The 26,887-nt window shown below is 62.3% G+C and overlaps 2 protein-coding genes across 7 annotated transcripts; one reads left to right on the top strand and one right to left on the bottom strand.

The window, feature by feature from the left end:
- Positions 1 to 246: 246 nt before the first annotated feature.
- FAM131A (family with sequence similarity 131 member A) lies at positions 247 to 10,348 on the top strand. Of its 4 annotated transcripts, XM_055125087.1 has the most exons (8): positions 247 to 424; positions 788 to 956; positions 1,934 to 1,994; positions 2,947 to 3,089; positions 4,999 to 5,092; positions 5,393 to 5,575; positions 5,687 to 5,800; positions 8,591 to 10,348. In XM_055125087.1, the coding sequence occupies exons 5-8, from the start codon at positions 5,023 to 5,025 to the stop codon at positions 9,076 to 9,078; spliced, it is 855 nt and encodes a 284-aa protein (XP_054981062.1). In that variant the 5' UTR covers positions 247 to 424; positions 788 to 956; positions 1,934 to 1,994; positions 2,947 to 3,089; positions 4,999 to 5,022; the 3' UTR covers positions 9,079 to 10,348. The 4 variants fall into 4 exon arrangements, with proteins under 4 accessions (XP_054981062.1, XP_054981061.1, XP_004603103.2 ...); XM_055125086.1 differs by lacking the exon at positions 788 to 956; XM_004603046.2 differs by lacking the exons at positions 247 to 424; positions 788 to 956; positions 1,934 to 1,994 and adding an exon at positions 2,125 to 2,341.
- CLCN2 (chloride voltage-gated channel 2) lies at positions 9,464 to 26,809 on the bottom strand. Of its 3 annotated transcripts, XM_055125083.1 has the most exons (24): positions 26,621 to 26,807; positions 24,451 to 24,607; positions 24,227 to 24,358; positions 23,741 to 23,869; positions 23,508 to 23,641; positions 23,344 to 23,421; positions 23,153 to 23,231; positions 22,926 to 23,051; positions 22,743 to 22,827; positions 22,534 to 22,635; positions 21,491 to 21,575; positions 21,175 to 21,330; positions 20,509 to 20,578; positions 20,208 to 20,318; positions 19,172 to 19,385; positions 18,940 to 19,073; positions 18,209 to 18,381; positions 17,905 to 18,010; positions 17,728 to 17,798; positions 17,476 to 17,532; positions 17,305 to 17,343; positions 17,028 to 17,132; positions 10,915 to 11,001; positions 9,464 to 10,801 (listed from the first exon to the last, which is right to left on the bottom strand). In XM_055125083.1, exons 1-24 carry the CDS (start codon positions 26,696 to 26,698, stop codon positions 10,607 to 10,609), a joined length of 2,703 nt encoding a protein of 900 aa, XP_054981058.1. In that variant the 5' UTR covers positions 26,699 to 26,807; the 3' UTR covers positions 9,464 to 10,606. The 3 variants fall into 3 exon arrangements, with proteins under 3 accessions (XP_054981058.1, XP_054981059.1, XP_054981060.1); XM_055125084.1 differs by lacking the exon at positions 17,476 to 17,532; XM_055125085.1 differs by lacking the exons at positions 9,464 to 10,801; positions 10,915 to 11,001 and having other exon boundaries at positions 17,065 to 17,132; positions 17,305 to 17,370; positions 26,621 to 26,809.
- Positions 26,810 to 26,887: the final 78 nt, after the last annotated feature.

The following is a 26,887-nucleotide window of genomic DNA, read 5'->3' as shown; positions in this document are numbered from 1 at the left end:
CTGCCCCCACCAGGTGGCATGCTGGCCGGACCCCCGTTCTGGGTCTCAAGCTGGCTGTCTCCCGAGGAGCCCTGGACGGCCTGGCCTCGGGCCTCATGGGCAAGAGGCCATGTCACCCGCCCAGCCGGGCAGGCGCGGCGAGGGGAGCCTTTTCCGGGCCACCCCTGCATTCGGTGACGTGGCCGGCCCCGCCCGCCGCGGGTGGTGACGCGGTGGCCACGCCCCCGCGCTGACGTCACCGGCCCGGTTCCCTCTCCGGGGAGCGGAGGCGGACGCGGCGCTCACCCCCTCCCCTCCGGCGGGCTCTCCCCTCCCCGCTGGTGGCCGTGGCCCTACCCTCTGCAAGACGATGGCCCGGGCCTCGAGTGCGGGCTAGCGTCCCTGGCCATGGGCTGTATTGGCTCGCGGAGCCCGGCGGGTCAGGGTAAGAAGCGGAGGCCGGGCACGGGCTGGGCAGTCGGGCTGCGGGTGCCTGGTGCGCGGGCCGCTGCGGGGTGGGGGCCTTGAGGAAGGGGCCAGTGTCGAGAGGGAGGAGCCTGTGCCCGGGAGGCGGGCCAGGCCCGAGCAGGGAGCGGCAGGAGCGAGGAGGGGGCTAGACCCGCTCGGTTTCGCTCCAGGGCCTGCTTGCTGCTGGTGCATTCCGTGGGCTTTGCCGCCTGCATCGCCACCGCCGAGGGTGGCAGGAGATGCACAGTCCGGGAGGGGCCCTCACCCCTCTCCCGCCCACGGCCATTGGCCTTGCATGCCCCCCTACTCTCTCAACTCCCTCTTCCTACACCTTTGCCAGTCCTGGGAGTGGCCCTGCGCCTGGAACCTGCCAGCTCCTAGCTGTGTCTCAACCCCGTTGAAGGGGGGTAGCCTGCAGACAGGCTAAGCACCACCGCGGAGTTGTTGCCTAACACAACCTCTTCAGAGTCAGCTACCTGGTGGAGAGGCAGGCCACATTTTGGGCACCTGTGAGTCTGAGCTTCTTACCTCTTACAACTCTGAGTGTCCCTCTCCCAACCCCAACAAATCCCCCGACCCCCTGGAGACAGACCCCAGTGCAGAAGCCAGGGCATGGTGCCCAGGGGTGGTGGTGTCTGCTAGGGCCCGGCCTCGGGCCACGCATCTGAAGGCCACCAGCTGGTCCTCCCTTCATGTCAGGAAATTCTGCAAGCCTGAGCCGGGCCATGCAGGGGCTTGTGATGGCGAAGTGTGGGCTGGCAGTGTTTTCAGGACACGAGGTCAGCCACACAGGACTTAGTGCCATTAGTACTTGAGGTTCTTGGAGTGTAGAGTCTTAGCTGAGATCTGTACTTTTCCTGGGGCTCCCATGAGGAACTCTGGGATGTGTAATCTTAAATTAACCTCACGGTTTTTTTGTTTGTTTGTTTGTTCCACCCCACCCCCTTGGTTTTTGGGCCACACCTGGTGGAGCTCAGGCCTTACTCCTGGCTCTGCACTCGAGGATTACTCCTGATGGGGCTCAGGGCACTGGATGGGATTTCAGGGATTGAACCCAGGTCGGTCACGTGCACGTCAACTGCCCTCCCTGCTGTACTATTACTCCAGCCCCACCTCATTGGCTTTTTCTTTCTTTTTTGGGGTGGGGTCACAGCCAGCCAGCGATGCACAGGGGTTACTCCTGACTCTACACTCAAGAATTACCCCTGGCGGTGTTGGGGGACCATGTAGATGTTGGGGATCAAACCCAGGTCGCTGTGTGCCCTACCCGCTGTGCTATTGCTCCAGCCCCCTCATTTTTTTTTCTTTTGAAGCTTTTGAAGAGTCCCCGTGGGTGGTGCTGAGCCCTCTGGCCTTGCTCAAGCTTGGAGTTGTGGGAGTCATTCCCTCCTGTGGCCAGCAGAGAGTCAGGCTGACCTCAGGTCTGGCTTCAGGAGCCTCGATTAGGTGCTGGTCTGTAACCTCGTGTCTTCCTTCCGGTTGGTAGCATTTCTGGGGACCACCAACTGGCGGAGGCTCAGGGACAGAGACGGCTGCTGCAGCTAAAGGTCAGTTGTGTTGTACCTTCCCCGTCGGCGTGTCTAGCAGCCAGGGCCTCAGCTTCCTGAGCTGCAGAGAGCTGGCTGCGCCCCTGGCACTCCCACCTCCTCAAAGCCATGAGGCAAGAGTGTTCTCCTTCTGTGACTAGGCACGGGTTCCAAGTGGGGAGGGGACTGGCTCAGCATCCGGAGCCAAAATAGGAATAGAACTGGGAGCTGAGCCTGGAGCAGTGCTGGGCTTTTGCTTCTCCGCATCGACGCAGCCAGCATGCCTATGATTTCTGTGCTGGGCAAAATGTTTCTGTGGCAGCGCGAAGGGCCCGGAGGACGATGGACTTGTCAGACAAGTCGTCGAGGTGAGACCAGGCACCGTGGATGCTATCTGGGAGGTGTTGGGAAGCTGAGGGGGGAAGGATGTTCAGGGGGTCAAGAGGAAAAGTACTCGGCTTAGATCTCGGGCACCGGACTGGAACTGGACAGGACGCCCGAAATAAGCCCTAGGGGCTAGGGGCGGCTGGTGGTGGTGGAAGCAGGAAGAAGCGTGGGTTTGTGGGAAAAAGAAGAAGTGTGGGCTGGGAGCAGAGACCCCGGAGAAGACAGACAGCGATCCTGCCTGGGGGTGCTGAAGGCACAGTGCTCTCTGTGCCCGCAGAGCGGAAAGGGGAGACCCAGGCTCCGCAGGAGACCCGGAATTGCACCCACTCTGACATTTCATCCCTAGGGTTTTGTTGAGCAAATGTGTCCAGAGGGGGAACGGTGGCCCGTGGAGGATGCCACCAGTGACCCCCCAGGAGCCCGAAGGTCAGGGTTGGGGTCTGCAGGGACTTTGCCAGTTGGGGAGCACCAGGTGGGCACTCTTAGCATGGGCGGAGGGGCCCGTGATAGGGTCACACCATAAAAAATGGGGCCGCTGTCGAGTCAGGGGGCGCAGCTGAAACCACCTTTCCCCCCCACCCCTCAGTGGCCTCGGACCCCGCGTGGGCTGTGGAGTGGATCGAGCTTCCTCGGGGCATCTCCCTCTCCTCCTTGGGATCCGCTCGGACCCTGCGAGGCTGGAGCCGCTCCTCCCGCCCTTCCTCCGTGGACAGCCAAGACTTGCCAGAGGTGCGGGGCTCCGGGAGTCGGTAGGGGGTCGGGGGGTGGGGCGGGAAGCACTGGCAGCGGGAGGGGGTCCGCCGCCCCTACCCCCGCGCCTGTTCCTGCGGGAGCGGAGGCGCTATCCGGCCGCCGGGGCCCGCACCGGGCCGCCCCCGCGCCGGTCTGCTCCGCTCGGCGCCGCGCCAGCGGGCGGGCGGGCGGGCGGGCTCGCGCCTCGGGCGCTGACGTCAGCGCATCCCGGGCCGTATCCCGGGAGACCCTGTTGCATGGTGATGGGTTGCCAGGGAGACATACACCTTTTTCTCTGGGTCTGGGCCGCAGCTGCGCGGAGCAGCGCCCGCACGGATGGCGGCGGGGGGGAGTGCGGGCGAGGGAGCCTGGAAACACCCAGCAGGGGCTCCTCCCCCCAGGCCTGGCCGGAAGCTTCCCGCGCCACCCTGGGGGCCCCGTTAGCCAGGTACCGAGGGGAGGGACTGCGGGTGGGCTGGCTGGCGGAGGGTGAGGATGGGATGGATGCAGGCCAGCGGTGGAGCGGCCAGGCGGCGCTGGGCGCAGGGGGCCGGCCGGGGCACCCTCCCGCTTCATTCATTCCCGCAGAGAAGCGCAGCTCGGCCACCCCAGCAGGGGGGGTGAAGGGGCCCCCAGGTGAGGCCCACTCAGGCCTGCCCAGAAGCGAACACTCGGAGGGCCCCCGAGTCAGGCCCGAAGCGGCTGGGCGCGTTTGGTTGGGCTGAGATGGCCTGCTTAGCCCAGGGGGAATCGGGATGCCTTTGCTGGCCGGGAAGCACGGAGGAGAGGGGCTTGACTGGCAGTGGGGGCTGGCAGGGAGCGGGGTGTCCAGGCAGGCGGGAGAGAAGGCAGAGCTCTGCCGCCCCGCATCTCTCTGGAGAGCGAAGGAGCCCCTGGCCAGGTTTTCACCCGGGATGATGCGAGCAGCGGCCGCTGCACTCCAGGAAAATGATTTGTTTACATTCCGACCTTCACCTCCCTTGTGCAGCCCGTGTGCGTGGGGAGATTAGCGGGGATCCGCGCTGTACTCCACATTGGGGAGCAGCGGTGACAAAAAAAAAAAAAATTCTCCAAGAACTGAAAGCCTAGTAAGAGAAGGAAACACCACAGGCCTTCACCACACATGGGGGCCAGAGAGGGGGCACGGCAGCAGGGGATGGACGGCTGGGAGGGGGGCCAGAAAGCCTCCTTGGAGGGCCCAGACCCCCAAGATGACAAAGAGCCTGGGGGAGAGGAAAGGGCCCGGGGCCATTGGGCTGTGAGGAAGGGCAGGGCATGCAGAAAGAAAGCGGATTGGAGGCCTTCGGGTGGGATTATTGGGTCTTTTCGTTTACTTGGAAGGGGTGGGTGGAGGTTTGGGCCACACCTGGCACTGCTTAGGGGCCCTACTCCTGGCTCAGTGTTTGGGGGTCACTCCCAGTGGGGTTCAGGGGTGGCCCCAGGCCTCCTGCTGGTGGACCCTGCGCCCCATTCAGCCTGGTCTGAGCGGCTCTGGGCGAGCCAAGCTTTTCAGGGGAGCGGGTGGTGGTGTTGAAGTTCCGAGTTAGGCTCCCAGGAGGAGCCGCAGAGGAAGGACGAGGGAGGGAGGCGGCAGTGGTCTGGCTCTTGACGCCACTCGAGGGTGGCCATGAGCCCCAGAGGAGAGTGGCCACGGAGGCAGCCCCAAACCCTCCGTCACCCTGCCTTGCCCCCCCTCATCCTTCCTCCTTTCCTCCTCTGGCGCATGGTTCTTTGCCCTCCAACCGGTCCCTTTCCCTAGGAGAGGGGAGGTGGTAGGTCAGCATAGCCCGCACGGGGCTCCCTCCGATCGTCTGGATGGGGGGGCCACCCTGGCCACACACACCCCCGCCCTCGCAGTGCCGGGCGGGGTGGTCTGGGGCACTGAAGCCCTGCTGCCGTCGCCCAGGTGAATGTTGGAGACAGAGTCGCGATGCTGCCCAAGTCGCGGAGGGCCCTGACCATCCAGGAGATCGCTGCGCTGGCCAGATCCTCCCTGCACGGTACGGGCAGGCCCTGGTCTGCCCTTCTTTCCTTCTGTGGCTTTTGACGGCAGTTGTTCCGGGGCTCTGCTGGCCGGCTGGGTGGGGGCTGTCTCCTGGGCCGCGCGTGGCCGGGAAGGATGGCATCTAGCCTTCCTGCATGTGGATCCTGGGCTGGGCACTGAGCCGCCGTCCTGCCCTTGGCATTTCCCTTTCCTTGCTTTTCTCAGATGGCCCCCGGTGGGGTGGTCTCCTCCTGCCACCTTCCCTCGCTCCCAGGCCCACCGTGCTCTCACCTGGCTTCCTCCCTCTCCCCGACAGGTATTTCCCAGGTGGTGAAGGACCACGTGACCAAGCCCACCGCCATGGCGCAGGGCCGAGTGGCACATCTCATCGAGTGGAAGGGCTGGAGCAAGCCCAGCGACTCACCGGCTGCCCTGGAGTCGGCGTTTTCCTCCTACTCGGACCTGAGCGAGGGGGAGCAGGAAGCCCGCTTTGCGGCAGGTGGGTGGGGGCGGGGGGCTAATGCAGAAGCGGGCCTGGGACGGGGTCTGCGCGGTGCTGTCTCCAGGCCAGGCCCCTCCTGGCTAACGCGACCGGTGTCCTCTCTGACAGGGGTGGCGGAGCAGTTTGCCATCGCAGAAGCCAAGCTCAGGGCCTGGTCTTCGGTGGATGGTGAGGACTCCACCGACGAGTCCTACGATGAAGATTTCGCTGGAACTGACTCAGGTGAGGGGCCTTCTGGTGAGAGCCCAGCTTCTGGTGGGGGGGCCCCAGGCCAGCCTCAGGGGCCAGCAGGAGGATGAGTTTTCGAAATTAGATCTCCAGCACTCTGTTAAACACAAATGGGCTCTCGGGGCTGGAGCGGCAGCACAGTCTTGCACGTGGCCGGCCCAGGTTCCATCCCGGTCATCCCATATAGTCCGCCAAGCACCGCCAGGAGTAATCGCTGAGCATCGCTAGGGATGTGGCAAAAACAAATGGGCCAGAGAGATAGTCCAGGGGTTAAGGTACTTGTCTTATAGTCAGCTCACCCTGTTCCATCCTCAGCACCGCGCGTGGTCCTCTGAGCACCAACGGGGCTCACTCCTGAGCACAGAGCCAGGAGTAGCCCACGAGCACTACTCGGTGTGGCCCCCAAATACAAAACAAAGCAGAATGTCCTCAGCCTTTGGAAAGATAGGTGAGGGACCCAGTCTTTCCCAAGGTGGGGATGAGGGTTTGGCGAGCTCGTACTTCAGGGCATTTGCCTTGCACACAGCCGCCTCAGGTTCTGTCCTCATCCCATATGGTCCTCTGAGCCCTGCCAGGAGCGGACGCTGAACACAGAGCCAGGAGTCAGCCCTGAGCACTGCCTGTCATGACCCCCAAACAAAAGAAACCCTATTTTAGGAGCTGGAACGATAGCACAGCGGGTAGGGCGTTTGCCTTGCATGTTGCTGACCTGGGTTCAATTCCCAGCATCCCACATGGTCCCCTGAGCACTGCCAGGAGTTAACCCCTGTGCATTGTCGGGTTTGACCCAAAAAAGAAAAAAAAAAATTAAAGGAAAGGAAGAAGCAGGTAGGATGCTCGCCTTGCATGCAGCCAACCCAGGTTCCATCCCAGACATCCCGTATAGCCCCCAGAGCACCACCAGGAGTAATTCCTAAGCTACTCCAGTGTGGCCCAAAACAAAAACAAAAACAAAAAAGAAAAGAAAAGGAAGACACCCCTCAATGGATAATATGCCCCTGAGGGGCCACTGGAATGCTGGGGGGATAAGGTGTAGCCCCAACTGCCCTTGCAGGGTCCTTCGCTTGGAGAAGGTGGATTTTAGCCGGAGAGGCAGAGGGCTGGAGCGGAGCCTTTGCGTGTGGAGTCCTGGGTTTGCTCTGAGCAACGAGCCAGGAGGAGCGCCCAGGTACTTCAGGTGCTGAGTGATTTTCTTTTTCTTTTTCTGAAAAGGAGGTGGGAGAATAAGTTTGGGAGCCTGTGCTTCCCCCCACCCCCCGCTCCAAAAAAAAAAAAAAAAACCACCAAAAAACCCCCAAAAAAGGCCCAGCAGCCGCTCTTCGTGGCGCGCCCCGGTGGAGCTGGCCTGGCCTCCCCCTGCGGGGTAGGCGAGCCCGGCGCAGCGCTGCCCGGCTCCGTGCAGCTGTGTACGCAGCGCGGCGCGCCTGTGGCCCCCAGGTGCGCGGGCTCCAACCACGCAGCTTTGCGGCGCAGCCAAGACCCTCCTGTGGGCCGCCTGGGCCGAGCGCGCAGCTGTGCTCGGCGCCTTTCATCTCCCTTCCCGGGACCCCAGGCCTGACTTTCTCTGCAGGTTCCGGGCTCCGCCCCCGCAGGCTTTCATCCTTTCCGCCCTCCCCAACCTACATTTGATGACGGCTCTCGGGGGCCCTCCCACCCCTGCCCGCCCTTCCAGCCAGTTAACAAGTTCTCCAAGGTGGGCGATGCTTTCTCACAGGCAGATGGGAGACCAGCTATGGTCTAGAGGGGCCGGATTATTGGGGTGACAGAGCTCCGGATCGGAGGCTTTCTGTTTGATTGCGTTCCAGGCCAGCGCTGACCCCTGGACTAGTAACAACAGCTAACATTTCTCCCAAAGCCACCGCTAGTGGAACTCAGTGCCAGGGAAAGGCACCCCTTGCGAGGACAGGCGGCTGGGGGTGGTGGAGGGGGCGGCAGAGAGAGGGCTAAGGGGCACTGGTGCACCGCGTTGGACCACCTCTGCACTTGCTTCCTTTTTGGGAGGGAGGGGCCCACCCGCCTGTGCTCAGGGCTTACTCCTGGCTCTGTGCTCGGGAATCACTCCCGATAGGGCTCTGGGGACCAGTTGGGATGCCCGGGATTGAACCAGGTCAGCCACACGGAAGGCAAGCGCCCTGCCTGCTGTACTAGGTCTCTGGCCCAGCTTCCTTCTTCTTTTTTTTTTTTTTTTTTGGCTTTTTGGGTCACACCTGGCAATGCTCAGGGGTTACTCCTGGCTCTGCACTCAGGAATCACCCCTGGCGGTGCTCATGGGACCATATGGGAAGCTAGGAATCGAACCCGGGCCAGCCGCGTGCAAGGCAAACGCCCTACCCGCTATGCTATTGCTCCAGCCCCTCAGCTTCCTTCTTCTTTTGTTTTTGCCTTTTTATCCCACTTCCTGGCAGAGCTGAGGGCTTACTCCTGCCTCTGTGCGCGGTGATCACTCCTGGTGGTGCTCCAGGGCCCGTGTGGGGTTCCGGGGATCAAAGCCAGGCCCGCCCTACCTGCTGTACTATCCCTCCCGTCCCAGCTTTACTTCTTTTGTGACGGGAGGGGGAACTCCACGTGGTGCTCAGGGGGGGCCCCCGTGGCCTCGTGCATGCATGCTCGGCAGCCCTTGGCGCTCTTAGCCTCCCTCCCCACCCTTCAGTGACCCTTTCCAGGCTACCTGCATCAACTCGAGGTGCGGCACCCTCGAGGAAACAGACGGAACGCGGAGGCAGGGGCCTGGCTTCGGGCCGGCCCGCGGAGAAGGCGCTAAAGGCCCTCCCCTCTCCCCCACAGAGCTGGCTGGGCAGCTGCCCCTGGGCGCCCACCTCCAGGACCTCTTCAGTGGCCACCGGTTCTCTCGGCCTCTGCGCCAGGGCTCGGTGGAGCCCGAGAGCGACTGCTCGCAGACCGTGTCCCCGGACACCCTGTGCTCGAGCCTCTGCAGCCTGGAGGACGGGTCTCTGGGCTCCCCGGCCCGGCTGGCCGCCCAGCTGCTGGGCCCAGAGCTGCTCCTCGCCCAGCTGCCCCCAAGCCGGGAAAGTGCCTTCCGCCGCCTGGGTCCTCTGGAGGCCCAGGACTCGCTCTACGGTTCCCCGCCCATGGAGTCCTGCCTATCCCTGGCGGAGGAGGAGGGGGAGGCGGCCGCCCCCCCCTGCGAGGACTGCGGGCCATTGCGCCCGGCCCCGGCGGGCAGCTGGGAACGGCAGCGGCAAACCTCCGACGTGGCTTCTTCCGGGGTGGTGTCCTTGGATGAGGACGAGGCGGAGCCGGACCAACAGTGACCCTCGCCCCGCCCGGTGACGGCCTCGGCCCCTGCCGGGGGCAGAGCCTCCGTGGCCAGGGTGGCGGACGCGGGCATCGGGCCGCCAGCAGAGGTCCCAAGCCTGGAGGGCTCCCGGGAGCACTCACTCTTCTGTTGTGTGTCTTTGCATGATCGTGTCGGGGGAGGAGGCCGGGGGCCGGGCTGGGGGCGCATGTTCTGCCCCCAACTCCAGGGCTTTGCCGGAGCTTGCCCGGGGGGGCCCCGGAGCAGATGGCCCCAGCTGTGGCAGATGGCAGCGATGTTCATGTTCCTAAATCAAGAATCGCCACATACACGTTTCCTCCTCGGATGATGTGAATCCCGGAAGGGGCGGCTGTGACTGGGCCTGGGGCTGTGTGTGTGTGTGGGGAGGGGCAGGGGGGTTGGGGAGAGGGAACCTGACCCCCCCCCCGTGCCTGCCCCACGCCTCTCTCTTCTGCTGCTCTCCTCACCTCCCATCCGTCCGTGTGCAGTGACCAATCTCATCCCCGCCCCAGCCCCCAGCCCAGCCAGGCTTGTGCTGTGCATCCCCTCTCACCATCATCTCTAAATCTTTTCTTTTTCCTAAAGAAAGAGGGGTTGGGGTCTGTTCTTACAGTCTCATCTTCCCTGGCAGGCATCGGCATGACAGAAACCCGTGCCCTGCACCCTTCCCCTGGCCCTGCTGGAGGGAGGGGAGAGGGGTCGGGGCTGGGGGTTGGTGTGTGGGGGGGGCTGGGTCCTTCCCCAGCCCCTGGTCCTGTATCTCCAGGGCGGACTCAGTAATTGCTGCAGAGCTGGGGCTCGGGTGTGCTGCTCGAGACGGCCACTAGGGGGCCCTCCCGGGCCGCTGCTGCCCCCACGCGGGGCAGGAATGGTGCCAATGAGTGAGTCCAGAGGGAGGAACTCTCTTTGGGGAGGAAAGAGGTTAGTGCCTTTCTCGGCTGAACAAAAAGGCCAAAGCTACCGTCCTGGGGGGCCTCCGCCCCAGGCAGGGTGTTGGGTGATGAGTCGGTGGAGGCCTCCGCAGATTCTACGTTTTTCTGGAGCCCACGGGGCCCCGGAGTTCTAGGGCCGGGGGCCAGGGGGACGGGGGCAGGGGGTGGCCGTGAGGGCGGCTGCAGGATTCGGAGCCCTGTAGACTTTGGCAGGTAAGAACAAGAGCTGATGGGCACAGACATTCTATATATAAGTGGCTCATTAGGTGTTTATTTTGTTCTATTTAAGAATTTGTTTTATTAAATTAATATAAAAATCTTTGTAAATCTCTATATACATCTGGTCATTTGGAGGTTCCAGTATAAACCCATCCTAGTTCTCTCCCCGCCCCCCTCAAAGTGGAGGGCAGGGGGGTCCGGTAACCCCACCCCTCCCTGCCGGGACGCTTGATTTCCTGCCGCCGGGGAGCTGCAGTGGGGTCCGGGCAGAGTGAACCCTGGTCTGGGAGGGCGCGGTGGGTGGTGGGGCTCGGCCCCCGAGCGCTGCGTGCCCTTGGCAGAAGGGCCCATGGCGTGGCACGGCGGGGCTGCTCACTGGCACTTGTCGTCGCTGTCAGAGGGGCTGCCTTCCCGGGGGAGCCCGTGGCGGGAGCGGGGCCCCCAGAGCGCGTGCACCTCGGTGGTCTCCGTGTCGCTGCTGCTGGTGGCACTGTCCCGGAAGCTGGCCAGAGGTGGCCGGACCTTCACGCCCTGGGCTGTGACAGAGCCCTCGATGGCCTTCCGGAGCTGGGGAGCAGCAGGGGCAGAGGGTGAGAGATACCCTCCTGCCCCCTGAGCACCGCCCCCCCAGGGGCAGACCCTGCGTGCAAGTCGGGAAGGGGCCTGCAGGGTCCTCTCACCTCCTTGAGGGTGACGATGCCGATGAGTCGGCCGATGCTGGTGACGTAAGCGTGGTCCACTCCCAGCAGCGAGAAGATGGTGTGTGTCTGCGGGCGGGCAGGAGACACAGGGACTTAGAGCGGGGACCAGGCCCGGTCCTGGAGCCAGTGCCATGGGGCACGGGCCAGCCAGATTCTGCAGGCTGGCCTCCGAGTGGCTAGAGAGTCTGTCTGGTGCTTCCACTGATGGAGAAATAACTGGGCCAGTGAGCCCCGATGTCAGGGGCAAGGCCCGGATGAAGCCCTTCTGTGGGACCCTTCATTTCTGCCTGAGCCCAGGGCTGCCGCCCTGCATCCTGGGAACCACAGCAAGGGAGTCCAGTTCTGAGAAGGAAGGTGGGGAACCCCTTCTTCACATGCAGCCTGGCCTCGGCGGTGCCTCCTGGGGTCCCAGGACCCTTCTCGTCACAGCCTTGTGGGCCAGTGCTGACACCCATCAGCAGCGGCAGACTGAGGTGAGGAAGGTACCTCCCCATGCTGACCAGAATATTACACACACACACACACACACCACACCCCAGGGTGTTGACGTGAATCCCACACACAACCCCAGGATGTTGACCTCAATCTCTCTCTCTCTGTCTCTGTCTCTGTCTCTGTCTCTCTCACACACACACACACACACACACCCCAGGAAGTTGACTTGAATCTCTCTCTCACACACACACACACACACACACACACACACACACACACACACCCCAGGATGTTGACCAAAATCAATCTCTCACACGCGCGCACACACACGCACACACATGCATACACAAACCCCAGATGTCGACCCGAATCCTGGCCTCGGCCCACTTTGTGTTGACACAGGCTTCCCACCTGCTCCCACCGGCTGTCCACTTGGGTGACCCTTTCACCGTGCTCCACTCCCAGACCTTGGCCTGAAGCATCCTGCCTGTCTCGGAGCTCTCTTTGAGGGCTGCCAAACTGCTGGGACCAGTGTCTACCCCCAGTATCTCCTAAACTTTCTAATATAATCACCCAGATCTCAGAAACCGCCAGCCAGCTCCCCTTGCACACTGTATTTTTTTGGGGCCAGATGTCTTGAAAAACATGCTACTGACTCAGCAGTTCCTGGAATTTGGGGCCTATCATTTATCTCACTGTTTGGGGTTTACTTGTAAGCCTCTTGGCTTCATGTTCGAATCAAAATGGGCATTAATAACCCAGCTTCTTGAATTACTCAGACTTCATTGTAATTGTCTTAACACTTTAAAAATATTTTCTTATACAGTGGCTGAATTCTTTAGGAATTTCCAGAACTTTCCTAGCTTTTTCTAGCTAAGGCATGACAGGACTTATAAAAGGAGCTCGAAGTTCAGTTTCAGAGTAAGCTTCTCTAAAGCTGATTTTTTTGTTTGTTTATTTTGGGGCCTCCCCTGGGGTGCTGGGGGCCAGCAGGGTCACACCTGGTGATCTAGGGAGGTCATGTGGTGCCGGGGGGTGGGGGAGACAGCAGGAAGGGTGAGGAGGACCAAACCTAGGGCTCTGCTCTTGCCTGCTGTGGGCGCCACACCTCCAGGCTATACATCTCTCTGGGCCCTTGGAGTCAGCTTTTTTGTTTTGTTTTGTTTTGGGTGGTACTCCAAGGTTGCTCCTGGCTCTGCACACAGGAATCACTCCTGACAGTGCTCTGGGGACCATATGGAGTGCCAAGGATCAAACCCGTGTTGGCTTATGCAGGGACAGCATTGTACCTGCGGTACTATCTCTCCAGCACCTAGCTTTATCTTCTTACGGTTTATAATCCCTCTTATAAAGATTCTTGTAACAGTTCCACTGGGAATTTCCCCTTTGCAATCCTTATCAGAGGGAGCTTCTGACATGCTATATGCCTTTTAGTTCAATTTTTGGTTTTTTTTTTTTTGGTTTTTGAGCCAAACACAGAGTGCTTAGGGCTTACTCCTGGCTCTGCACTTAGATCACTCCTGGCAGGCTCAGGGGACTGTATGGGATACCAGGGATCGAATCTGGGTTGGCTGCATGCAAGATGAGTGCCCAACTCTCTGTCTATTGCTCCGACCCTAAAAGTTTTATTTAGTTCTTGAGCCACACCCAGCAGTGCTCAGAGTTACTCCTGACTGTTCTCAGACATGGCTCCTGGAGAGCCTGGGGGACCATATGGGGTTGCCAGGGACCGAGTCTGGGCCAGCTGTGCCCAAGGCCAGAGCCCTAGTATAGAGTATAGCCTACCCTATAGCCCTGCTTTTGCATACTGCTTATACCTGCCTGGTGGATGGGCTGTTACCCCCGATCCTAAACACATGGCACCCAACCCACTTTTTTCTGTCCTTTCTTTTTCTTTTTTTTTTTTTTTTTGCTTTTTTTGGGTCACACCCAGCGATGTTTAGGGGTTACTCCTGGCTTTGCAGTCAGGAATTACTCCCGGCGGTGCTCAGGGGACCATATGGGATGCCGGGGATTGAACCCAGGTTGGCCTCGTGCAAGGCAAACGCCCTACCCGCTGTGCTATCACTCCGGCCCCTGTCCTTTCGTTTCTTGCTTGGTTTTTTGGGGGCACACCAGACGGTGCTCAGGGGCTGTTCCTGGCTCTGCTTGGGCGTGAGCCCTGGCAGTGCAAGCACCTTATCCCCTGTACTCTCTCTCCAGCCCCAGCTCAGGGCTTGCTCCTGGCTCTGCACTGATATCACTCTTGGCAGTGCTCAAGGGAGCATCTGGGGAGCCGGAGCATGAAACCTGGGTAGGCTGCATGCCAGGCAAGAGACTTAACCCCTGTACTATCTCTCTGGCCCCTCAACCCACTTCTTGAACACCCTAATAGTGCAGTGGGGGGGGGGCTGGAGCGATAGCACAGTGGGTAGGGTGTTTGCCTTGCACGCGGCCGACCCAGGTTTGATTCCCAGCATCCCATATGGTCCCCCGAGCACTGGCAGGAGTAATTCCTGAGTGCAGAGCCAGGAGTAACCCCTGTGCATCGCCAGGTGTGACCCAAAAAGCAAAATATAAAAAATAAAAAAATAGTGCAGGGGCTGGAGTGATAGTTCAGTGGGTAGGGTGTTTGCCTTGCACGCGGCTGACCCGGGTTCGATTCCCAGCATCCCATATGGTCCCCTGAGCACCGCCACGGATGATTCCTGAGTGCAGAGCCAGGAGTAACCCCTGTGCATCGCCAGGTGTGACCCAAAAAGCCAAAAAAAAAAAAGTGCAGTGGGACCACTTGCCTCTAGCTCGGCCTTGTCATCTTCCTCTGACTTGACGCAGCCCAGACGGGCGCAGCAGCCTCTGCCAAGCCCGCCCAGTGACCTCCTCAGCTTTAGTAGGACCCCCGGCTCCCACCAGCCCCAGGCTGGCTGATCGCCCACCCGCTCCTGCTCACATCCTGGTCCTCACCCGCCAGCCCTGCCCTCATCCCCACACCGAGGCCTCTGGTGTTGGGTGGGCCTACGGAGCAGCGGGCAAGCTGCTGGCGGTGTGCCCAGTCTGAGCCCATCTCTCAACTTCCTTTCCTCTTCAGAAAACCCTCGGGGCTTCCCATGACCCCCTTTAACAGATAAACCAGAGGGTGACCTGGCTAGTGGCCTGCCAGGGACGGAGGTCTGGGCTCAGCCAGTGTGGCGTGGAGTCCGCGTAAGAGCAGGCTGGCCGCGCGGCGAGCAGCAGCAGCAAGGCTCCGAAGGGGTTCGTCTGCCCCCCAGAAGGTCCCCCTCTGCCGTGGAACGGGGCTACTACTATTGATTCTTCAGGCCCGCAAGGACATTTTGCATTCCTAATCTTTCATGCCTTATCGCCCGCAGTTCTTTGTACCTTTGTCCGTCGGTTCCTCAAAGACTTTTTTCTCTTCCTCTTATTTTTAACTTTGTAACAAACACCGACTTTGTTCTTTGGCGCCTTAATTTAATGAGACACCAGGGAGTCAGCTGGAAGGCCAGCCCTTCTCGGGCTTGGGAACAGAGAATTGACAAGGAGAGGGACAACATGGCCTTCTGAAAGAGCCCCGGTCCCCGGCCAGCGAGTCTGGGCTCGAGGTCTGACCCTGCTGCACTCACGAAGCCCAGTGACCTCCGTGCTGCCTCGGTTTCCCCGGCGTCATAAACTGGTCACAGTCACAGACTCGGTAGAGTCAGACCATCTTGGATTCCAGCCCAGGTTTTGCTGCTTACCAGCTGGGTGACCTTGGGCAACTTGCTTAACCTCTCTGAATCTACGTGTCCTCACGTAGAAAAACTCCCGTGCTGGTATGAGGACTAAATTAAGCACGTGAAGCGATTAGTCCAGCCCAGTGCCTGGCACCTAGCAGGCACCAAGAAAAAAAAATATGTCCCATCATCGCCATCATCATCATGGGATATGTGAAGACTAAGAAAGATGTCCCTTGCAGATCAGGCTTAGCAGAGTGTATATTATTATTGTTGTTGTTGTTGTAATTATTCTAGATTAATTATTCTGGATTATGCAAGGTATGAGCTTTACCACTGACCCACATGACTGTCCCTTGGCCCAGTGTCCTAGCAGGTCTCCTTTCTCCTTCCTGCCTCGTTGCTGGGGCCACACCTGGCAGTGATCAAGGGACCAAATGGGATGCCGGGGATCAAACCTGGGTCTGCTGTGTACAAGACATGTGCCCTCCCCGCTGTGCTGGCTGCTCCAGCCCCCTCCTGTGAGGGTCGTGCAGTGCTCAGGGGACCATACAGGGTGCCAGGGATTCCCCCATGAGACACTCCCGCACTTGCTTCCAGCCCTGCCCTTTACCCGAAGCCTCATACGTTCTGTTCTATTTTGGGGAATCTCACTGGGCAATGCTCAGGGGTCTCTCCTGCCAACATGCTTGGGGGCCTCTCTGGGTGGTGGTCCAGGAAACGTGTGGTACCAGGGACCCACCTCCTTCACGGAAAGGACCCAGTGAGCCTGTGCTCTCTCTCCAGCCCGTCTTCTGCTATTTTTGCTCCTTTGTCCCACTGGTCTGCTATTGTGTGGGGACCTAGACTGGCCCAGGGGCACAGCCTGAGCCGGGGAACCTGGGCCACATCCCCTGCTGCTCTTCTGCCCCCCGAAGTCTGCAGGCAACACTGTCCAAGACTGAACTAAAATGCCCCTTTGGGGACTGGAGCAATAGTACAGCGGGCAGGGTGCTTTCCTCGTGGGCGGCCGGCCTGGGCTTGATCCAGCATTCCATATGGTCCCCTCAGCACCGCCGGGGGTGACCCCTGAGCCTTGAGGGATATGGACCGCAAACCAAAAACCAAAAATAAGAAAATTAAAAAAAAAAAGTGACCTTGAGTATTGCCAGCTCTGGCCCCAAAACTAACCCCCCCCAAACAAACAAAACAAACAACAAACAAACAAAACTCAAAATCAAAACCAAAATAAAACGCCCTTCTGTTTCTTGCCTTTGCTCAGCCTTAGGTGCAGCCACTACTAGGACCTGAGACACCAGGACCTGAGTGTGTGCCCCCCCCAACACCCCTGCACCCCCCAACCCACCCTCCCTTTACCCCGCCCCTCCCAGCTTGTCTTTGGCCCACATTAAGTCAGACTTTCTGGGGGCGACATTCCAGACTCCCCACGGGGCGGCTCTCATCTCTGTTTATCTCTTCTCTGCAGGGTCCCCCCCCACAAGGATGGGGGGTTGGCCTGTTTATTAGATTTTCTTATCCTGCCTGCTTCTCACCCATTTCTTTCCGTGTGGGTGTATCGGCCTTGCTGGGTGCTGGCCGCCTCCCGCCTGTGCTGACCCGAGCGAGGCCTGCTGCTGGCGGCCGGCCAGCTCAGCCCTTTCTCCACTGCTGCCCTGGTCCAGAGTTCCCCGGGGGCCGGGCTGAGTGGAGGAAAGCCGATGCCTGGCTTGCACGGGGCGCAGGCGGAGGTGCAGCACCCCAGCTCCAAGCCTCCCAGGGCTGTGGGCTTGAGATCTCTGCCTGGGGCCCACGCGCTCCGTGATGGTGGCAGCTGGCCTTCCTTTTTTTTTTTTTTTTTTTGCTCTGTGCTCAGGGTTTGCTCTTGGCGGTGCCAGGGGGAACCACGCCCGGCTGGGGATCGATCCCGGGGTTCTGGCATCTTAAGCATGCTCCCAGCCCTCCGAGTGTCCCGTGGCCAGCTGACCCTACCTTGTGCAGAGAAGTGCGTTCCACCAGCTGGAAAGGCGCTGGGTCGATCTTGCAGTCGCTGAAGTTAACGGGCTCGTCCAACTGCTGCTCTTCCCACTCCAGAATCTGAGCGGAAGAGTGCCGGCTGGGTGAGCAGAGGAAAGGCACCCTCAGCTTCCCCTCCACCCCCTAGAACTGCCCTTTTGCCGGCCCCGGCTCCCTCCCATGGGGACGGCAGCCAGGAGGCCAAAAGAGCAGGTTCCGGAAGCGCGCGGGGCCAGAGTCCGGGCACACCCACCTCCTCCCGGCTCATCTCGCCTTCCAGGTCCGAGTCGCTCTACGAGAGAGGGAGGCAGGGTGGCAGCTAGGAGCCAGGGGAAAGGTGGGTGTATGCTGGGGGCTCCCCGCTGAGGGGGAGGACCCCCCACACCACACCCAGACCGCGGCAGGAAAGCAGTGGGGTACTTACAGCCAGGGAGATTCGGACTCGCTTCAGCTTGCGCCTTTCGCAGGGTTCCGACTTGGACTTTGTTAGGGTCAAGGCAGAGACAAGAGGAGCGGGTGTTATGGGGGTGGGTGGCGGTTAAGGGGTGGTGGGAGAAGCTTAGCAGGGTTGCGCTACTGGAGGCACGGTGCAGGGGCGAAACGGGGGTGGGAGAGCTGTCTCCGGCCAGAGCGCACGAGCCAGAAAGAACCAGAAGGAGCCTCGTGCTCTGCTCACCTCTGACGCTTCGGGGGGTGGGCTGCCGCAGAAGAGGCTCCGCAGGGCGATGCCAGCCTGCTCCACGTTACCTGGGTCCCCAAACACAGTGCGGGGCCAGGTCAGTGGGGTTGCCGGCGGCGGTGGGGGTGGAGGTGCAGGGGGCTGTGGGGAGGGGCTCGTGGGACACCAGCTCACCTACGGGGCTCTCCCCCAAGTTGCTGGACGCCCGCTTGAGAGCAGGTTTCAGAGGCTTGTGAGTGTCCCCCCGGGGTGCAGGGAAGCCTGACTCCTCCGTGTTCACCTGCTCGGGCGGGAAGGGGCCGGCGAGGCTGTGGTCATGGGCGCCCTCAGCCCTGGCCACATACACAGGCGCACACTGACACATGAACGCACGCACACACATACGCATACATGCACGCACGCACGCACGCGTGCACGCGCACACATATTGCGCACATGCGTGCGCGCCCTGGCATCTGGGGAGTAGCGTGACTCTCACCTGGAAGCGGACGCAAGTCTCGGGGCTGGGGGGACTCTCCTGATCGGACGCGGGGGAGGTCTGGGCCGCCCTCCGCTCCTGCAGGTACTGCCGCCGGCGCGCGGGGCTCAGCTGGGCCGCCAGCAGCGCCACCACCTGGGAGCGCTCGATGGAGCCCAGCAGGATCATGGACTCTGGGCAGGGCGAAGGGGGGGCACTCAGGATCTGCGGGGCAGACCCCCACTCCCTCCCAGGCCCGGCCTCCGCTCACCCGCACCCCAGGGCGCCACTCACGGGAAACCAGGGTGGCACGCAAAGGCTGTCTTTGGGTTTTGTGTTTGGGCCACCCCGTGGGAGAAGTCAGGGCTCACTCCTGGTAGGGGTCAGGGGCCCCTATGTGGTGCCGGGGATCGAACCGTGCTGGCTGTGTGCAAGGCAAGCGCCCTACCAGCTGTACTAAGGATTCAGCCCCTGGCTTTTGACTTCAGTTTTTGGGCCACACCTGGCAGTGCTCAGAGATGCCTGGTGGCTCTTCTGGCGGACGGGGCGCCAGGAACAGAATGGGGGTCGACCACATTTAAAGCAGTGCTTCATCTGCTTTTCCAGCTCTCGGGCCTTTGGCTGTTTGTGTTTTCTATTTGCGAGTCTGTCTTTGGAACCAGGATGGGTTCTGAACGCCCGTCCCCTCGTCCTTTCCACGATCCACCACCCGGGGAAATGCTCCTGGCCCCTGGCTGCCCTCTTGGCCTTACCAGAGGACTCCACGAGGGCCAGCATACGGCCCTTGGTCCTGTGCAGTGCCACCCGCAAGTCACGAAAGGTGCAGCTGAGCGCCACGTAGGGGACATCCCGCACCATGATATCCTCCACCCTGACACGGTACTGCCTGCGGGTGGGGAAGGGCGTTGGGTGTGTGGCCACCGGGGGCAGCCCAGGCACCCTCGCCCCGCACCCCCCCTTGGTGTGCCACCCCCCCCCCCTTACTGGTGGCGGCCCCAGCCCAGCTCCGGGAGGTACGGCAGCTTCTTGATGCGGATGATGCTGTCGTAGAGGGAGGGCTGCAGGCTCTGCGCCACCGCGTTGGCCAGGATGACGGCGATCATGACAGGCAGGATGTGGGCGATCTGGCCCGTCAGCTCGAACACGATCACGGCCGTGGACACTGTGTGTGTCACCGCTCCCGCCAGGGCGGCTGCCCCTGGGGATGGATGACCACCCTCAGCCTCCCCTCGTGCCCAGGCCCAACCCCACCTAGGGACAGCTCTGGGTTCTGGGGTCTTCTTTCATTTTTGGCTTGTGGGCCACACCTGGCTACACTCTGGGCTTGTTCCTGGCTGTGCTCTCAGGGATCACTCTTGGCAGGGCCCAGGGGACCATCTGGGATGCGGGGCAGCGAAGCCAGGTTGGCAAACGCCTCTGACACCGTCTTTGTATTTTAAGAGGGGTGTGTGTGTGTGTGTGTGTGTGTGTGTGTGTGAGAGAGAGAGAGAGAGAGAGAGAGAGAGAGAGAGAGAGAGAGAGAGAGAGAGAACGCTACACCTGGCAATGTTTAGGACTTACTCCTGGCTCTTTGCTCACGGTTCACTCCTGGTGGGGCATGGGGGGGACCATATGAGGTGCCAGATCAAACCTGGCTTGAGGGGCCGGAGCAATAGTACAGCAGGCAGGGCATTTGCCTTGCATGCAGCTGACCTGGGTTCAATCCCCGGCGTCCCATATGGTCCCCAAGCACTGCCAGGAGTGATTCCTGAGTGCAGGAGTAACCCCTGAGCATCGCTGGGTGTGACCCAAAAAAGCAAAAAAAAAAAAGAAAGAAAAAAAACAACAAAGAAAAAAGCCTGGCTTGGCCATGTGCGAGGCAAGCACCTTCACGGTGACACTGTCTCTCTGGCCCTTTGTTTCTGGGTACTGAGCCCTCCCTCCATCTCCACGGCCCAGCACGGGCTCAGGGAGGACCCTGATTTCTCTGAGCCTCGCTACCCCCACCCCCGCCCCTCCTGAGGGGCCCCGGGGCACTCACCCACCACCGCATAGCCCCCTGGCACGATCCGGTAGGTGCTGCTGTCCGTGTGGATGCCATCTGGGAACCAGGCCGCCATGCTCTCACCCACCAGCCGCCCAAATGCCGCTCCTTCGGGGAGGGGGTTGGGAAGAGAAAGAGGCAGTGGAGGGGGGGGGCGGGGGCACTAGGAAGAGAGAGGGTTGGAGGGTGGGGGAGGGGCCAGTGGGTCACTCAGGGCAGGGGCAGCCCTGTGGGGGTGGGGCTGGACCCCACCCAACCCGACCGGGACAGACAGAGGACAGCGGCTGAGAGGGCTCACCAATGACGAAGACGGGCATGAAGGCCCCGCAGGGGACTGGGATGGTGGTAGCCAGCGCGGACATCCAGAACTGCGGGCAGGAGGAGGTGCAGACCGCTGGCGCAAACCGGCCCCGAGCTCCACCCCAAAGAGCCCAGCTTGCTTATCAGTGGGCACAAATGTCCCAGAGATCCCAACTCCCCCGTGCCAGGTGCGAGGAAGGCTCCAGAGGCCAGGGGCGAGGTTCGAGGCCTCACCCTGTCATCTAGCCAGGCCACTGGGGTCCACCGTGTGCCACTTTGTGTCTGGACTTCCCGTCTGGTTTTGGTTTGGGGGCCACACCCGCCGGGGCTCAGGGCTTACTCCTGGCTCTGCACTCCTGGCAGTGCTCGGGGGACCATACAGAGTGCCAGGGATCAAACCCGGGTTGCTCATGTGCAAAAGAAATGCCCTCCCCTCTGTGGCTCAGGCCCCTGGACTCCGCCATCTTAAATGGCCAGTGCAGCAATTTGTGTGAATTCAGCCACCTCCCAGCATGCGCCTCAGGTGGTACACGCTGCATGAAACGTGTTCGAGCAGAAGGACTCTGCCACCTTTCGCAGCCTGATGCCAGGCGTGAAGGAGTTAACACGCGGCAAGTGCTGGGAACGCAGGAAACGGTGCCTGTGTCACACTGAGGGGCCCCACCTTCATGAGGATGAAGATGACCAGGGTGAGGAAGACATTGGCGCGCGGCGGGCTCCAGGCCTGGGAGGTTCCGGGAGGTTCCAGGTCCTCCACCAGGCCTTGGCGGACCCACGTCCGGTTGTCAAAGAGGGTGACCAGCGTCTCTTTCTGGGAAAGCTAGAAGTGGACAAAGGTGCGGATCTGAGGAGCCAACAGGAGGAGGAGAAGCAGCCCGTGGGCGGTGGGGGTGGGGCAGAGGCTCCCGCACTGAGCCTCCCCCTGTTTCCTCCCCCCTCCCCCCTGGGAAAGGGCACATTCCTCAGCTGCCCGAGGATACCTGCCCAGCCATGAACTGTCCGAAGCCAGGGGGGAAGGTCAGCGTGGAGATGAGCAGGGTCACCAGTGCTGGGAAGAGCAGGCGTCTGGAATGTGGATCCCACAGCATCAGGTGGCCGCCGGGCCCCTCCCGGGGCTGGGGGCAGAGCCAGGCTTGCGGAAGGTCCCCTCCCTGGGCCCAGCGGGGACTCGGCCAGGCGCTGCTGGGGGGATGCTCCAGGGGGGGTTCTGGGGCCTCCCTGAGGGGGCAGTGGAGGTGTGCCCGGTCCCCAGTCTGTCCACTGGCTGGCTCCGCCCCCTGCCCTCCGGAGCCCCGGCTGAAGGGCACATGATGAGCGGCTGTGAAGTTGCTGCTCATCCCTGTGTCTGCGGCTGCACCGAGTGAAGGTCAGCGTGGCGGGAGGCCAGGTCACTGCTGCGGCTGACCCAAGGTGCCACAGGAAGTGGGTTCAGTTGGCAGCTCTCTCCCCAGAGGGCGTCAGACTCAGCTCCCCAGGCTCAGGAGAGGAGCCTTCCCCCAGCCCCGGGCTGCACAGGCTGGCAGGGGGCAGCGCGGCCTGGGCCAGCCCGCCGGCGGAGGGAGCCTCAGTCCTGGACCCACACCTGTCTGCCTGAGCCAGTTCTCGGGGATTCAGCAGGGGCCGCAAGGTTCACTTAGCCTGGAAACCCGCACAGGTCGCTCTTGTCGAGAGTATCTGGTTTAGGTACTTCTTAAGGGGTTGGGGGCAAGTTCGAAGCCCAGCTGTGGTGCTGGGGGACCCTGCGGTGGCCGGGTTCAAACCTGGGGGCCCCAGCAGCGCCCACACCCTTTGAGCTGTCTCCCTGGATGGGGTGCGACACACAGGACCTGGTTTTTAAGTTTAGTTTGGGTTTGGGGCCGCGCCGCCTGGGTCACGGCTGGCGGTGCTTGAGGGACCACGGGGATGCCAGGGACGGAACCCAGGTCAGGGGTGCGAGGCAAGCGCCTTCCCCGCTGTCCTACCCTTCCGCCCATCACAGGGGCCACTGCCCACCCTCTCACCCCGGCCCTGGCCACACACTCACTTCTTCATGAGGAAACGGTTGATGGTTTTCTGCTTCCGCATCACCTGTACGATCTTGCGGTTCAGGTAGACGAAGAGGGCTCCCCCGAAGCCACTTGCAATCCTGCAGAGGGGAGCAGCGGGGTCAGAGACGCGGGGGCGAGGGGGGCGAGGGGGGACACGGTGTCTGTCCCTCTTTGCCCCTCCTCAGGACGTGCCCCACCTCCTCACCCGATGACTGCGAAGGCGGGCAGCTCCTGCAGGTCAAAGGGGAAGTCCAGGCGGAACCGGGTTTTGAAGAGAGCGGTGATGGTTTCTGGAGGGCAGGCAGAGGGCCGGAGGGAGTGGTCTAGCCTCCTGGGCCCCCCGGGGCGAGGAGGTGGCCCCCCCACCCTGGAACCCCCCCGCTCGCACCTTCATCGCGGTTCCAGACGGCCAGAACACGGAAGATGAAGGCGCTGAAGGTGGCGGCGAAGAAGCCACGCCAGTAGTTGCGGACGGCAAAGAAGGTGGACGTGACCTCGATGCTGAACAGGACGCCTGCAGGCAGCATGGGCACCGGGGACCAGCCCCTTGAGGCCTGGGCCTGGCCTGGGGCTCAGCCCCGGGGGGCGGGGGGCGGGGGGTGCCCACGTGCCCACCTCCGATGGGCGCGGCGAAGCAGCAGCCTACTCCCACAGCACAGGCGGCCGCCAGCATCTCCGTGTTCCGGGACTCATTCTGGCGGGAACGGGCAAAAGGGAGGGCAGCCTTGGGCTCCACAGCCTGGACGCGTCCCCCGACTCCCCGCCCCTGCAGCCCGCGCCCCGGCATCCCCCAGGGCCTGCCTTACCTCATAGATACCCCCAAAGAGAGAGAGGAACTTGCTGAGCAAGGCGGCACACATGCTGGCAATATGCACAAAGGGCCCCTGGGGGTGGGGGGCACAGGCAGGGGTGAGCGGGGGAGGGTCTCACCCTGACCTGGGCCCGTCCCCCCTTTCCAACCGGCAGTCACCTCCTTGCCGAGGGGCATCCCGCTGCCCAGGGCACAGGTCAGCCCGATGACCTTCGCCACGAAGGTCTTGAGCGTGAGGTATTCCTTGAGCACCACGCCCCGCAAGATGGTCTTCATCTCGGGGATGCCGGACCCTGGGGAGGCGGGGGCGGGCAGGGGGGATAGTTCCAGGGGAAGCTGTGGGCTGGGGCTGGCCTGATGGGGGGGGACGCACCCCTTCTCTCCCCTCATACCGACAGCCTGAGGAGCCAGGATCTGTGTGAATCCAGCTGAGAAGGTGATGAGCACCACGGGGTAGGTGACCCAGGCCAGGTACTGGAGCAGAAGGTTGGCGTTCAAGCCTTGGGACATCCACTGCTGAGCTGAGGGGCCGGGAGGCAGTGGTCAGCCAGTGGCCGCCTGGATGTCTCTTCCATCAGTTCCAGGGGACACAGCACCTCCAAGTGCCCTCCTTGACGGGTCTTAGGGAATGACGCTCCCTTTCACCGGGGTGGGGGTGAGCGGCCCCCAAAGGGTCCCGCTCACCACACAGAGGCCCCGTTGGAGAGGGCGGGCAGGAAGCTATGGCCTGGGGAGAGTGGCCGTGACTGTCCCGGGAGACAACAGGGCTGTCAGGCTGGCTGGGCAAGCGGTCAGTGGCCCGGTGGCCAAGCTCTTTGGCTGCGAGCGGAAGCAGGATGGTTCTTCCCAGTCCTCCCCCCATCGGCCCCTGCGCTCACCCTGCAGGCACGCCGCGATGGCATAGTCCATGGCCCAGCTGACCAGCGCCATGAGCAGGCCCAGCAGGACCAGAAAGATCCAGTCTTCACCCACCCGGGACACCAAGAACTTGTGGCAGCGCACGGAGCAGACTGGGCGAGAGAAGGGCAGGATGGGGCGGGGGGCACCTTAGCGCCCCCTGCGCTCTGCATAGCCCCCCTCCCCACCCGCAGCCCGCTCTCACTCCGGCATGGGGCACAGCGGCTCTTCCTGTATTCCAGGAGTTCCGGGGGCGTCCGGGGGGACGGCGGGCCTCTCCACGTTTCCGGCCCTCCCAGGCGGATCCGAGCTGCTTCTTCTTTGGCAAAGGCCCCGAGGTCTTGAGTATACCTTCCATACATCTGGGGGACAGGCCACGGGCGGGAGGCTCGCACTGGCCCCCTCTCCGGCCCGCTCGGGCGTGGGGTGTGGGAACAATGCACATTGCAGACTGTGGGGGCAGTCCTGGGGCAGAGTCTGGGCCCGGGCTGGGGGTCTCCCCCAAGGAGGAAGAGAGGAGGCTCCCCCTCCTCGGCAGGAGAGTGGGAAAACCTAGGACTAAGGAAGGAGGCTGCAGGCAGGAGGAGGGAAGGTCAGGGAGCAGGGATGGACAAGGGCATGTGGGTAACAATGAGGGCCTCATGGCGCTGGGGGCAGCTGCATGGAGCGGAGCGGGCAGGGCCCCAATCCTTATCACGCTCAGGGCTGGACTCAGCCCTACTCCTCCCTCCCGCCCACCTAATCCCCTTATCCCCATTCAGCCCCCCCTTCCTGCCCCCCAGCCGGCCTGCCCCACTGGGACTGGACTCTCCCTGGGTGGGTACAGAGTGCTCGGGAGCTGCTCCCCCTACTCCCTGGGGCGGGGTGGGGGTGGGGTGGGGGGAGCCGTGGGGTGGGGGGCAGCAGGGGCCCAAGCTGCTGTGGATGCTGGGGTGATGGGACCAGAGAGTGGCAGAGCCAGGGCTGGACCTGCCAAGCTGGGCGTGGATTGGGGGGGTGGGGAGGAATAGATTCCGGCTGCCACCCGCAGAGCTTGGGGACACAAAGGGCTCCTGTTGGGGCTGGGGTGGGGGGAGAGGGAGGGTAAGATAGACACAGAGAGAGAGAGAGAATGAGGAGGAGAGAGAAGCAGAGCCAGAAGGGGGAAGAAAGGCGAGAGGAAGGGGCCCAGAAAAGAAAAGGGAGATGAGGAGAGAGAAAGGGGAGGAGAAGGAGAGAAGGAAAGTAAAATACCCAGAGGGAAGGCAGCGTGGGAGGGGGAGGTGAGCGAGTGCGAGAGAGACAAAGGGATCGGAAGGCAAAGCGGGAGCGGCTGGAGGAGCGAGAGCCCGGCCGGGAGAGAGCGTGACCCTGGGAGCTCATTCCAGAGATAGAGGCCGGGCCAGGCAGCAGAGATGGTCCCCGGTGCAGAGGGGCCCGGGGCCGCGGGCCAGGTGCCAGCCGCCTGCGCTTCAACACTTGCTCCACCTCCTCTCTGGTCACCTAGCTTCATTCACTCGCTCCTGTCACTCGGGGTGCCTCCCAGCCTGGGTGACAGCCCAGGCCCCCTCCTCCCCGGCAGGCTCCCTCCCCGCCTCTCGCCTGGGCAAATTCCAGCCCAAGACACTAGGAAAAACATCCTGGGACGCGCTCCCTTCCCCAGAGACACAAGCAGGGCCTGAAGACTCGGGAAAGACAGAGGTCCCAGCGCCCGCCCCAGTCAGCCTGAGGCCCCGGACCGCCTCCTGCCCATGAAAAAATAAAGTCGGGGTCCTCCTCTGCACCCGTGTGGGGGATGGGGGTTGGATGCCCACTGCCTGGACCAAGGTCCCAATTCCCACACTCATTCCAGCTCAGCCCCTTTCCCTAACGGTCCTCCCCTAGAGCCCCAGCCTTTCAGGGCACTTTTTTTTTTTTCCCTCCACAAAATCGGCTGAAGGGAGCTGTCAATGTGGAGTGGAGAGCACATACGGATCTTATCTCCCTTTTAACACTGGATTCCGGACAGAGAAGGGTGTCCCCACCAGAGTGAAGGCAAGGGGATAATCACGCATGGTCTGAGCGGAGAGAAAGTTCAACGGTGTAAAGTGCTGGGAAGGGTGGTAAGGTGCAGGGACAGAGGCCCAGGTGGTGAGGGGGAGGAGCAAAGGATGGGGGGAGGGAGGGCAATTGGGGCAAGCACCTAATGTCCTTGTCCTCTGCAGGCCCCCCGCCTCAGCCAGCTCTCCAGCGCTCGGCGCTCCAGCCTCTCAGGCCCTGGAGCCTCAGTTTCCCCATCTCAGAAGGCAGGGCGAGGCTCCCCGTGCACCACCCGCCCTCGGTCCCGGCGCGGCGGCGGGAACCCGGAGCGGCCGCGGCGCGGGGGGCGCGCTGCGGGGGCGCGGGGCGGCACTTACCAGCGTCTGCTCGTACTGCAGCGCCCGCGGCTCCATCCCCTCCTCCGCCGCCGCGGCCGCAGTCGCCGCAGCCGCCATCTCCGCCGGCCGCCCTGGCGCCTCCCGCTGCGGCTCGGACCCCGGCCCCGACTCGGCTCCCCCGCGGCCCGCCGCGCCCGCGCGCGCGCCCCGTCCGGTCCCCGCAGCCCGCGCGGCCGAGTGCAGAGTGCGCCGGGCCCCGGGCGGGTGCCGCTGGCGCAGCCTCGCGCTCCGTCCCCTCCTCGGCGG

The sequence above is a fragment of the Sorex araneus genome, chromosome 2 (assembly GCF_027595985.1).
Source record: "Sorex araneus isolate mSorAra2 chromosome 2, mSorAra2.pri, whole genome shotgun sequence".
NCBI classification, from domain to species: Eukaryota; Metazoa; Chordata; class Mammalia; order Eulipotyphla; family Soricidae; genus Sorex; species Sorex araneus.
Note: the sequence above shows the minus strand (reverse complement) of the source record. Positions and strands in the feature narration are given on the sequence as shown.